The sequence below is a fragment of the Varroa jacobsoni genome, unplaced genomic scaffold (genome assembly GCF_002532875.2).
Source record: "Varroa jacobsoni isolate VJ856 unplaced genomic scaffold, vjacob_1.0 scaffold_67, whole genome shotgun sequence".
Taxonomy (NCBI): Eukaryota; Metazoa; Arthropoda; class Arachnida; order Mesostigmata; family Varroidae; genus Varroa; species Varroa jacobsoni.
The window spans coordinates 119,588-133,385 of NW_019212969.1; the positions used below are offsets into that span (position 1 = coordinate 119,588).

The following is a 13,798-nucleotide window of genomic DNA, read 5'->3' on the forward strand; positions in this document are numbered from 1 at the left end:
TATATTCGATAGATTGTAGCGGCCATTTCGCTGCGGTTGTCCTTCATGATGAAATGACTATACGGATGTAAGCTGGATCGAGATTTGAACATTAGTACGAATGTAAGAACTAAATGCTATTATGCGATCATGGTTTACTAGGTTAGGGGATCAATAGACGTTTAAGTTTAGCAAGTAACATACGCGAAACTGGTCGCATCTAGAGCAATGCACTCTACGGGTGAGAATAGTAAGGGTACTTACAGAACTACAACACGTTACCGCCAAAATCACCAGCGTTAATAACCTGTAAAAAAACAACAGAGAAATGTTGTCAATTAATTGACGGCTATAGTATAATAGTTAAATATTGACTGTAACAAAAAAAAAATCAATATACGAATAGAAAGCTATAAGACAGGTGATCAAGACGCCGTTGTGTGTACAGACATTCAAACTTTCTAGAATTAACCCTTCCGATAAAAACAGCAATAGATCGACACTGAGCCCCTTCAATGTAACTATATTCTTGCAATTTTTTTCTTCGAATGATAAAATTCTCTTTATCAACATAAAAATAATACATCTTAAATAAGTTGCCAACTATATACAGCGTAAATGATATATCTAACAGCAGTTCTACATTACACATAGTATCATGACTCGAAAGCGTAAGAAAGGCGTCGCTCCTGGCACATAATAACTGTTAGATAGAAAAAAAACCAGGGTTATTACTATCACAATCAGAGATCGTATAAGCACCATTGGCCAAGAAAGAACTTCGTATAATAATAATAGCTACTGATTCAAGCTCATCGAGTAATCGAAAATTGACGCCGAGTTAATCTGTTATCAGATAGCGTACAAATGATTTCACTGTTTGATAATAAAAGGCTAATTACGACTATGGTTGTTACTTTCGTTGCCAAATATGCCCTACCATCGCTGTTGCCAGATTGGTCACGGTTGTTGTCTGGCATGAACTTTGGTCGAGGGTAGCGTCTCACACATTCGTCTGTTTCCATTCTTTTACAAAACTAACTACCATGGTAAAACTAGTATAGCTTCGGGACAAAAATTAGACCCACTCAGTAGCTTTTCGGTAGCGACAGCGGTAGAGGACGCTCCCTGTCGTTACGACAGAGAGTTTGTTTTTGTATAATCCAACACTGATTAAATGTTACACACATTTAGCTTAAATTAACGCAACTATTTATACGTGCCATTGATTGTAAGCACATTATTCATCTCTTCCCAATCCGCACGGCGACAGGACGACAGGTATAGTATACGAATATTGCGTCGACTTTTCAATCCGTTGGCCTTTACGGCCAGCCTTTCCCAGCGTTCAAAAGGCTGTGCTTCGCTAAACGAAGAGGCAATAATCCTATAGCCCGTTACTGACGTAATCACTGCTGCGTATATCGTTGATTGCACGCCATCGACGTTGATTGTCCACTAAGGAGAGATATCTCAGCGAACAATTGAAAGTGCCAAGGTAAAAACACCGTTCAGTCGAAACAAGCAATGGTGAAAGCAGCGGCAGTTTAGCTACTAATGGAACTTTGTTTTGTCTTCCGATGCCACGGCCACAGTTCATTCAAATGTTTGGCTACGTCGCATCTACCCCCACGGACGCAGACATCCGTTCTTGCGGACTCAAACACAGATACTTTTTGCCGCCGAAAGATAGCCGCATTCAATTGTTTAACTGACAGTAGACGACTTGTACAATGATAAATTTCAGGAAGACACTCATCAGTCATGCGAAAACGTGTATGTATCCTACCGAAGTATGAGTAATGAATGTTAAACACACAACTAATAACTGGGGTAGGCTCTACGGAAAAATGCTGTTTCGGCGCGAATAGCATGAACGCGATAGCAACAAGGCCTGCGATATGCGGTCAGAAACACTCTCGCCGCGAGTACCTTCAGTAAATCATTAATTATTATCTATAAATTGTTATCTGGAGAATGCGCGTCGCTAGAACCTTATCGTCATGCATGCTTATTAGCAATGTCAGGGAGGCCTTAGCCTTAGAGAGGCAGGTAGGCAGGCCGAGACGACCTGCCGATATCGTAAATTGGAGACCGTGGAGAAAGCTTGCTAACGAAGCCGACACGTTCCAACGAGAACAGTGCGTAAACGCCTGTAAGCGGACTCCTATAAGGCACTACGTTAGCCAGCCATGATCTGACTAGCTTCATCAGAGCCTTCAGCCCCATCTGGTTTACCCATCATTATCAAATCAGCAAAACCATAATCATCATCGTGAACGAATAATGACTTTGTTCAGGCTAGCAGCATTCCACTGTTGCTGTCAGTAATATACGTTGAATGACTATCTTCCCCTTAGCTTGTCAGGGGATTCGGGTAACAGTAGCGGATTAGTAGCCATGCAGGGCTCGGGGCAATGTCTTCGTGATGATTGAGAAGCATAAACTGATTGATCGCTAACACCGACAGCATTTTTGACTTGATCTTGCATATGTCTAATTGCAACATGGTATCACAACAGGCCGCATCACCGTTACTTTACCTAGTTAGGTTTTGATCCTGAGCTGGTGGTAGCTGAATTGAACCGCCATTACGGGCAGTATCCGCGTCAACGCTGAGAAAATAACCAACTTAAAATCAGGAACATCCTTGCTCCTTAGGTATCGCTCAATTACTCACACGAACGTACGTCGTCTTGCTTAACTCTACTTCATCATCTACACAGATCACATGACGCTGTTCGCATGACATTATCATGGCACAGAGGCCCATTAAACCCCGTGTTGTCGTGTTTTCTAATCAGAGATGACTGATTTTCATGTACTTGATACATGAACCTAAAACACTAAAGCCATTACGGGTCACTGTTGAGCACTCGTGAGCGACAGGGCACACTAGAAACGGATCGGCACCCGTAACAAAAACTTCACCGGATCGCACCATATCGAAACCATTTCGTTTCAAGCTGCTATGCTTCGTGACCCATCGCCTGGTTGGGGACGCCAGCGAGCAAAGTGCAGGGTGGAAAAATATAATTTAAATGCAGTTACGGTTAATGGGGTCCTCATCAATTTTCGCTGGCCAGGGCGCCAACGCTACCGATCAGTAGTTGGACAGCATTGAGCGTATCACACCCAGTCTAATATCACGAACAACAAAAAAGAATGAGTATAGACTAATATATACTCTAAATATAGAGTACAGACTAGTCGAAATAGTAGAAAGGGTTTTGTCTTAGGACCAGCTTACTGCTCCTTGAACAGAATTGTCACTGATTTCGTTCGGCACTGATCACTGAGAGTTTTCAGACAGAAATGGTAACTGCTAATGATATAATGAAAAGAAAAAGGGTTCGAGAAAGGGCCCAAACGAGCATAACGCTTTGCGTTTTTCCGTAGTCTGCCTGATTAGACCACGCTACCAACTATTTAATACATAGTTAAATATATACCAATTTAAGGGGGCAACCTAATACCTAGTGTGATAAAGGTAGCCCTTCCGGATCTACTGTTTGCCATGTCTGACGTCTGCCTCCTGCGTGACACTGCAGTAAAAGAAAAAGTGTGACTGATGTGTACAACAACAACACCTGATAAAATCGAAGGTAGAGAAGAGCTATTATTACATAAATATTATTATTTGTTCTATAATAATTATTATGACTACTATAACTCCGATGATATTACTGCACAGAATCTCCTAGGGGATATCTTTGTAGCAGGCGATTTACCCACAATCATCGTTGGCCTGACTACGCACTAGAAATACGTGAACGTTTTCTGCACGTCTCACGCACAGTATGACATGCAGTAACAGGTTGGCAACACAGGTGTAGGATTGTACTTTGGCATGTTTAGGGTACACCATTCGGCAGGGTAACTCGTGGCCGGCATATCATGTCGGAGACACCCACTCAACAGCAGCAGAAGAGCAATTGTTGCGGCTATTGGTAAATCAAGGTGAGAGAAAAAGTGAAGATGCCAGGCATTTTGCGACCCAGACAGGAATCAACGATCAATTGCCACACGCTGCATATTGAAACGGCAAAGGGTCCGCTGTCAAGAAGCTAACTGAGCTCTTTCTTGCCGCTGTCGCGCGTCTGCTACTATTCTATTGATTAATGCTAGTATCACAACTTATACTATTATATAGTATTCTAGTAAAGCAATACGACAATACCTACAAACGTGCCTCGGCGATCGTTGGACTTGCAGCCCTTACAGCTCTCTAAATAAACACGCTTCTATTGTGACGGAGGTAACGAGTGTACCCTTAGTATTTGTGTGACGATTGAAAATGATCGATCGATTGACAATAATTCGTTTATGTTCCTATTGAGATTTGCGTTGTTATTGATACTAATGAAACAATCAGTCTTCAAATGCTGTGCAGGACTCGTAAGTCAGCATAGCTAGTCATATGTCTCGATGAAATAACTAACTCACGAAAGGAACTATGATCTACGAATGAATAGTAGCGGCTTTCGACACAGTTAGCCCGCCTTGTTTAGTCGGCAATGAAAGGTGGCGACAATATTCACAAGGCTATAGAAACAGCAGTCTAGCAACGACAATATACACTAATCCGTTAGTTTACGAGATACGGCATAAATGCTAGCATTTTAAATCCACTGCTTACATCTAGGCCAGTCTCCACCTTCACTGGATAAAGACCTCGCCAACTAGATTCAGGACATATTTACGCTGTTGTTGACTGTCGACAGCGTATCTATCTTCCTCAATCTCTCACAATCAAAACAAAAACTATAATAACAATAACAAAACGCTTTTAAAATTAACTTGCACACATAGTAATTTCCTAAACCATGGCACGCAACATAAGCGTATTATCGTTATATGTTGTGCCAGTTTACATGGGTATGTGTGCATGTGTAACTGTCTATGGTAACGATGGTGGTTGGATTGACTGAAAAAAATCGATTGACCTCCCCCGATCCCCTTGCACAAAACGCAAACCGCTTTATAGTTAGTATCATCTAGGAATCAATCACGTCAGTAGGAAAGGAAAGGTTCCAATGCTCCTCTGAGACCGTGCCACAAGCCTCCTGTCTTTCGCCGCAACATGGGCGCGCAACACCCTGTTAGTCTAGTGCAGCTGCGTCTAGCGGTCGTGCTACCCTGCAGGTCTAGCGTCTTGTGGTCCTGCTAGCCTCAATGCTTACTCTTCGCTAACAGTGCTTATTAGGCCCAACATCACCTACAGACATACACTTAGCGACGGCATACGAGGACTTCGAGTCGGATGAGACAGAAAGGAAGGAGTAAGCAGAAGCGAAACAACCGAGGACAAATCTCAAAGCGTAATGGACATCAGGTCCTCGTCTTGTTATCCAGAACGCCAACTGCGTCGAACGGCATCAAAACAGATATCGGTGTGCTTCTTACCTGGGCAACATATAGTCCCTCGTCGCAACGTTTACAGTCGTTCAAGTTATATCACCAGTTGGGTAACGCCACCATAGAAAGAAAGCTCCTATCGGCTTGTCCTGTTATCCCTCAACCTTGTCGGAAAAGGGTCTATCTGTCCTACCTGTGGCTTTGTTCAGCCGTTTCACTAAGATGTCACACGGTCGCACACAAGCATACATGTACACACTGTAAATAGCAGGGTTCTTAACTCTCAGTGTTAGTCTCCTGGGTTTCGGCGCTACAGAGCCTTGGGTTTCCGTACCAGCCGAGCTCCACGGTTCTCACACACTGATACTACTACTACTGCCGCTGGTACTACTATTATGAATACTATGTTTTGATCTTCGTGCTTCGCTAGCACCGTTTCTATCGAACTCAAAACATCGACACTGATTCCCAAAGTTGGCTTCAAGCAGCGTTCGAACCGTCGTCATGGGCATCCGTTTTAGTCCTGGCGCTGCGACACATGGATTTCAATAAAGCAACTATGTAACTACTGCTATTATACCAGCCCCGACCTCTACCGATCCTACTATAGGAACGTCGTTTTCTTTTGTCAATTTCAATAACGGTGCGACGGCAGCTTGCATCTCGCCGGATGGCCAACCGTAAAATGTATTATGGCCAATTAACTTTCCGCTGATTCCCACGCGCGCGCTCCACCAAACTTGTCGGATGTTCGGTGTCGCTGCTCCGGCATTAGTCCACGATCACACCACCGCCACAACTGGCGTAAGCACCGACTCCGCCATCAACAACGACGGCAACAGGCGGCAATCAAGATCCGTTGGCGCTGGAGAGAGGGACGGCCGTAGCGTTATCCAGTACCCGCTAGCATAGCCTTGTTCGTGTGGTCAGCGAGAAAAGGCGACGACGTATAGGTAGTGCGAGGCTGGGGAGATTGCTTGGGGATCACAACGATGAATAGCATAACCAGCAGCAGCCGCAGGCGTCAGGCATTTAACGTTGTGCACCTAGCCACTGGTGCGTGTTTAAGGCGCAAAACGGACCAGACGACGACGTTTACGCTATTGCCGACCAGCTTGTTTTCTGACAATTCGTATATGTAATGCAAGTAATGATACGATAGTGTATACGAAGTGGGTGGAGGTTCAATAAACTACTTGTCAGCAACAAAAAATCGCCAACGAATGCGCTCGACGCTCGGCAGGCAGCTTAGTCGCTGGCCGACCGTCAAAAGCGCGAAAGGGACGGTAAAACGTAGAGAGTACAGAAAGGCAGGAACCGTCATGGGGAGCAGCAGGAATGAGCCAGCATCTAAGGCCGTAGCATCGCTCATATTGTTACCGTTAATAGACAAAAAAATGAGTTACGTCAACGCACCTCTGAGCAATTGTTCGACTGTACAAGATGCGCAAATTACGTACGTTATTTTAGAAAATCAGACTAACAACAACAACAACAACAACAACCTCTGTGCCCTGCGCCTACTCGGCGGAGGCGCGGAGCGGCCATTGATTGACGCGAGTTGAAGCAGTTCGATAGGAGGGTGTAAATTCTTGGTTCGCTTATAAACCTCGCCTCTAAGTAATCCATACCATCCAGCCCTCATGCAACTTATGAATGTGTACATTTGAAACGAGAAAGCCAAAAACAAAGAAAATCTGACTTTCCACAAAGTCCCCCTTGAAAAACTAGGCTGCACAGCTACGACTGAGTCTGCAATCTCATGGTTATTCGTGTTTTTATAATTTTTCTTAGTTTGTTTGGTTTATTCAGTCCGTGTTGTTGCTATTGCTATTGACCTGGTTGTCGCTTTTCGGCTGGCTTCGGGTAAAGCTGTTAAATCTGCTGCTACTTCCGAAAGTAACTATGCGAATGTTGTTATTATTGTTGAGGGCTATGTAAATAGACAGCCAAAGTCGAGTATCGAAAGCTAATCTTAATTGTCTTTAAGTACAATGTTGACATCACAGGCCAAACAGGTGTTTGCCTCAAGATTAGAAATAGCGATGATTTGAAACGGAAGCATAATTTTGATATGAAATATGATAAAAACTAGCGTCAAGACAACCCCTCGCTATTGAAACATCGTCATCATTTTTCGTACGGAACCCCACCGACAGTCACATTCGGCCAGCTATGAATAGAAACGGATAGTAGCCTCGAAGCCACACCCATCTGATTAGTTACTATCTTATCAGTTATTAGGCATAGGTCGATAGACGGTTTATCAATGGGGACTCGGCCTTGCAACTTATGTCTGCAAACATTAGGTAAGGAATATAGAAAAAAGTTAAAATTTGTCGAAGTAGGTATTAGTGCGTGGTGGATGAACAATCGTTTTGAAAAGCCGCTATAGACTGCTACAACAGGGTGGCGTGGAATCGATAAAGCACGCTACACCTACCACACGAAATTTCCTCCCTCTGCCTTGATGCCACTTAGCTAGCTAATCTAATCCACTTCAGCTAGGACAGCCTTTAGCTGACCAAAGTCAACAATCAGCTGGATGGTGGACGTACATGTTGAATTACAAATGTCATGCACCAGAGTTCTCGTCAAATCTCCAGGTACGACTGTAGAGGTAAGAAGGATTATGAGGCTGCAACACAACTTTGTTAATCATCGAAATTTGGCACGTACTTTAAACTATTTGGAAATAATTTTAGATTTCATTTTAAATAATCGAAAATTACTGCTAGAGGAAGGAACTTCAGACGAAGATGGCCTGACGCCAGGTTATGGTCGAGAGTGGCCAATTAACGGTAGCTTTAAATGCAATGTAAACCGCGCACCCTTTTTCCCTCAGTGGCTTGCCAATCCTTTCAGTTACCTTTATCTGTACTGAACGAAGTCACGTTCCAAATACTAATTTACGCCCTTCCTCGAGCAGTTTTAGGCACACTCAGCGTAGTCTACGAACCCTGTTCTCAATAGAAACGTACATACATAAGTACGGGTGCGGTCGTATATAACTTGACGCAACCTTCAAGTTTTGCGTACCATCCACAACCGTCAGTAACAACCTTTTGTTTGTTAGAATCGAACCAAGTTTAAACGTCCGAGAATTTGAGTAACCCCTTTTTTTATTTTTCGTTCGATTCGTTATAAAATGGCAATCGATTGGCCGCCTTGCGACGTTTATTCAACGTGGATAAGGACTGTATGCTTCTAAACGGACTCAATGTAGATCGAACAGCCATAGCTAAACAGCCAGATCAAAATGGGCATCACCGCTATAGCTGGTTATTCTGCCCAGACACAATCTATCTCACAACATATTGGTCATCCCCGACCACGTCCAGTAGGTCCTGATCATACACGTATGCACGTTGACCCGTTTTTCTTGAAGCATGAATCAGTTTGATCGTTTCTTGGACAGAAACAGACAAGGCTAAGTAAATTGACTCTATTCGTTTGGCCCCAGGCATAACGATCATATATTGCCAACTCTTCGGCGAAATCAAATCCCTAATCTTTAATCGATTCTTGAATTGGGTAAATCACATTGGGTGTAGTTCACCGCCCAGGTCGTGAGTATGCTTACTGTGGACTCTCTACGAAAATCCTCACCGTGTCTTATATTATTTCATGTTGTGCCTTGAAAATTATCCACCGAAATGTGTAATCCTTGAATATGGACTAAATGGAATGAAAAAGGTCACATTATTGGTCAAACTAAAAGTAACCGAAAAAGATTTAAAAAAAAATGGGCAATGTGCAGCCAGTCAAAAAACTTTCCTATTGATTTCTCCGAATGTATATATATACACACATATATTGACTTCGGTTTGCCTGTGCGAAGGCAGCAGACTCTTTTTCCTCCGCTTCCCAAGAGGACTCGCCTGCTGTTACGACTGATTTTCTTTTCTATTCGTTTTCCCTCTTTAGATTAAACTCAGCCTCAGGGCTGATCAGAACTGTTCCCCCTCAACGCAGCCGCTGAATGAAGGCGACGACGGGGATAGAGAAAGTGGTTGATAGAGGAAAGTCAAGAAGTCATAATAATATTTTGCCCTCACTAGAAATGGTATTGAGCACTAACGGGCACACGGTGTTTATCAGGCTCACAGTAATCGCTGGCAAGCGACCCACAAAACGCAAGGCAGAGTTAAACCAGAGCGAGTACAACGTTCGCGGCGGAAATGGCAACCCCAGCGGCAGCAAGCGCAGTTCGAGCTCTAAATTGAATTCATTCTGACTGGGGCCTATAAATCCACACTGATTAAGATTGCCGAATTTGGCCTAAGCAGTACTGGTACCTGTGTTTGCAGCAGTACGTTTATAAGTTGTATGGGTCGTATAAGTGCGAATAGAGGGAAGGAGGAAGCAGTTTTAGAAGCGGTAATGGTTCGGACTGGCGAATTACCTCCGTTCAGTTTTGACAGAACCAGCTACTGTTGCTACCATCCAGTCAACAGCAGCAGCTCCGTAACGACCGTGCGTACCTGTCCTTCTGACATCGTTACCTACTCATGGGAAGGAAAAATTGAAGGAGACTACTACTGCTCTATGCTCTGTCCGTACGCGGACAAAACTTTTCAATGTAGACGAATACTCTGTAAGCGTTGTAGTTGACGGCGGTGTTAGAAATTCGTGATAAATTTTTCAATTTTCGGCTTTTTTCGCTCTCTCCGCGTGGCAAACACATCGCTCGGGCGCAGCTGCTCAAGCGTAGGCAGATCGTCCGTATGCTTCGGACGGAATGAAACAGCTCGCTAGTACCGCGCTGTCGTATCTATACGAGAGTCAGTCACCATTATAGATCACGAACAACATCACCTAGCTGACAGCAAAAGCAAGCAGAGTTAATACTCTTGCCACAGCTAGGGCGTCCCTCTATGTAAATGAGCCTGCAGGGTGACCGCAAATTGAACAAAAGCGTTACTTTCCCTTTCAGCCGAGTTACTTCGCTGGCATTTATTTAGACTGCCGCCGTGCCCCCATGGCCACAGCTACCGCCTTCATCTTTGCTTTCTTCCGATTACTTGTAGCAAGATGCCTAACTCGCTACTTGTTTCATATAGCATGCGTGTCGTTGGCAGGACACGCAGGCAGTGGTCTGGTACAGTGCATCCATTAGCTATTCAAGAACGTCTTCTCTGTTGTCCTACTTCTTTTAATGACACCACTTCATTCACCTTTAAATAAATGACGTATGCGTATGTTACCTTCGAGTAATGGCGGCTATTCAAAAGGCGCACGATGGCAGGACATTTCGCTTTTTCTCTATAAAAGATCTGCGCTTCGTCCATCCGAAAAGTATTGATTGGTAACATCTTTGTGATTTCAGACTGCAATGCCTGCGTTCTTCAAAATAGTACGACTTCGGGGATCTTTAGCGGTTTGAGAATTAGTTAGTTCCATTAGCGTTACGGCACTAGCATTACTTATACTTATTGATATATAATTGATACTTATTGTGAACTCTTAAGTAACAACAGTCTTGACGTAAGAGTTCCGACAACTGAAAAGCCAAATCGTTCAATGGATATTGAATAAAGCTTCATTTCGTTTGGGATACACTTAGCTTTTCTAGATATGCCTATTAAATTGGTAAGTGTTTGTTTTTGTTAAGTGTTCCTTTTTCCTCTTTTTGTTGTTCGAAATACCGATCTCTAAAACCCATCGGGCCTGCCGGATACATTTACATATACAAGGTCGAAGTTCTACGATTCGTACAAAGCGATAAAGACAGGGCTCTCCCTGTATAGCAACGAGGAAGCTCTGCAACGCTGCAAAACATCGGATCACGAGCTAACTTAGAAGGCTAAATTAGAAATGTGAAGCAATATATAAAAACCAACATAACTTGTGCACTAACTTAGTAAATTTATACAGTCTTACTGGGGTGAGGTAGGAACACTAAATGGCACTTCGCTTTTACAGCAGCTCTCTCCCATAAGCGTGCAGGTGTGAACCAGGGAAGTGGGGCTTTAGTACGCCATCGTCGTCACGTTCAGTCCCCACTTTCGGCAAGGTGGAAGAACCCAAGTTGCGGATAGCTTGTATGTGGCTGTATCCGGTACGATGCTCAAAGTCAATGTAAGATTCATTTGTCGGCGGGCTAGAATAGGTTCGCTGTAACAAGCGAAGTAAAGTGAGCAACTCTAGGTACCATTGAAGTTCGGGTGCAACTAGCAAGCGCCAATACTGATAGAAGCAAGCCATAGTTGACCCAACAATAGCCCGAGTTAGAAAAGGAGTTTTACGAGCAATGTAGATAGACACTCCAGGAACGGGAAGCACGCCTATATGGCTACTACGGCACTCAAGACGACGACCGTTTCTTTTTTAATTGCAGGATACCTAATGGAGTATTTGTTGATTCATTGCATAGATGATCTTGCATTCATGTTGAAGCGGACGGTCCCTGGAAGCTGCGACCAACGGATGAATGGCCCACACAGAAAAGGCTAGTTCAGATCTATTGTAATGTTTTCTTTGCATATTGTGCATGGTTCCTGATATGTTCCTTATACGTTCTTACAATTGTCGCCCCTGAGTTGGTATATGTTTGCCTCGGATATCCGTAGGGGTACCTTGCATCAATTAAGTTACAGGTAAGTACTGGTATCTATGATGGCCACGTTTAGTTTGGTATATCGAGCTGTCGTAATTTGCGTATATGTGAGAATCTATTCCTGAAAAGGTGACTTCACTATCTAGTCATACGTAGAATTGAATTTTGTCCATATAGAATATTTATAGATGTCCGCTTTTTTCCCAATGTTTCTAAAGACTAAGTAATTTCGGGAGTAAGTAAGGACTTTCGGGTACATAATCATCAGCACGAATCAAATCAGGCGCTCTTCCTGAATTGATTTTTTACAATCCTTTACGTGCACGTTCGGTCATTCGGTAATTTAAACAGTTGCTGCCATTGTATTATCATATATACGCATTGGTTGAGTTAGTAAGTGGCCTGATTTGGCCTAATTTTTAAGGATTTAAGATATTAGGAAGAACAGTAAGTATTGCAGGCTTAAACAGCATGACTAGACTGTAGAAGACGATGATGGTCAGTGAAGTTAATGTAGCTGTGCTTGTATGTTGTCAGAATATTTCCTCTCGTTAGAAAAAAATACTGTGTACTAATTAAAGTAAGGCTCTATTGATCACGCAGTCGGCATCCGGCTGTAGACACGCTGCCGTCACGCTGGTCAAAGTGAGTAGTGGCAGAGGCAGAAAATGCGGTCGCCATAATTAGGGAGCGAAAGACGTTCGTCCCTTTTTGTTATACTGAATGAAAACTCCTGCGAGTCAAAGTTTTACGGCGCATTGTACTGAACCGGTATTTTGTTCGTTCAAAGATAGTAATACATTATACATTTATGGTAGCCAGAGGGCGTGTTGGAAAGGACGAATGTCCGTCTTACCTTATCTCAAATATTTATACGCTTAAAGCAAGCACCAGAGGGCAATTCTCAACCTTGACAATGACCATTTTATTATTATTATTTATTATTGTAATGCTCACTTTATCTTTATGAAGTAATTTCTGCTGAATAGTTTACGATTTTCAAAGAAGTGCTGACTCGCTTATGTTTATCGCAGTTCTCTCTATACTTAATAATTATCACAGTTTTTTTTTGTCAATACCTCAATCTAACCTACCACTAAGGGATCGTTAAACTAGACGTCACGTATTCTAGGTAGCACAAAAACCTAGAAACCTGTTTTATCTTAAGATAATCCGATTATCTTGAGTGTGAGGGACCGATTCTTAAAAGATTTCCGGCTGTCGAGCTGCGATTGTGCGGCATATTATGCCCCAACAAAACAATGTAAGTGACTACCAAAAATAGCGAAAGTTTTAAAACTTAAAAGAGGTCAGTGGCGGTCTCGCCGGTTCTGCCAACAATAAAATTATTAAGCAGGGTTCAGTTTACCGCTGACTAGCATCATCAATCAATAGTATTGTACTAGTAAAAGTGTCACACGCAGACCACGAACGCAAGAGGCAAACAAATTGTCGATCGTCTGCTCGATTGGCCAATTTCAACTTCTTTCAACTTAGACAAGTCAGTTTCTGGCAATCTCATCGCAACACGTCAATGCGTTGCCATCTCCGATTTGTAGCGCTGCTACCATGTGAAACTCGTGGTATTTTGGTAAAAACGCGACAGAACTCTTTGTAGCGCCCAAACGACTCTGACGAACGCTAGCCTCGCTCGCGTCCGGCAGATAACATTAGCACAGTGTTAGTGGCAATAAATGATTAGTTTAGACTATTCGTTGGCCTTCGCTCGGCCTAAACTTCGATGTTGTTATCAGTGGCCGTCGGCTGCTCTGGCTATTCATATAGATACCGTCATTGTTAAATTAGCGTCTATTTTGAGAGGGGCGACCGTACGTGAAGAAGTAGGACAGATCGCGGCTATGTATATACATATGTAGGATACGTTTGGTCGTTATTACGGTT

General features: G+C 43.2%; 1 protein-coding gene across 2 annotated transcripts in view; it reads right to left on the reverse strand.

Moving 5' to 3' along the window:
* Nucleotides 1-13,798, reverse strand: part of LOC111262181 (uncharacterized) — a 99,625-nt gene that overhangs the window by 27,805 nt on the left and 58,022 nt on the right. Inside the window, exons 1-2 of one of the 2 annotated variants that reach the window (XM_022836267.2) lie at nt 5,386-6,120; nt 244-286 (exon numbers count right to left, since the gene is read on the reverse strand). In XM_022836267.2, the coding sequence (XP_022692002.1) occupies nt 244-286; nt 5,386-5,396 (54 nt within the window). In that variant the 5' untranslated portion in view covers nt 5,397-6,120. Of the gene's footprint in view, nt 1-243; nt 287-5,385; nt 6,121-13,798 lie in introns of those variants that run through there. The other variant, XM_022836252.2, reaches the window with a different exon arrangement.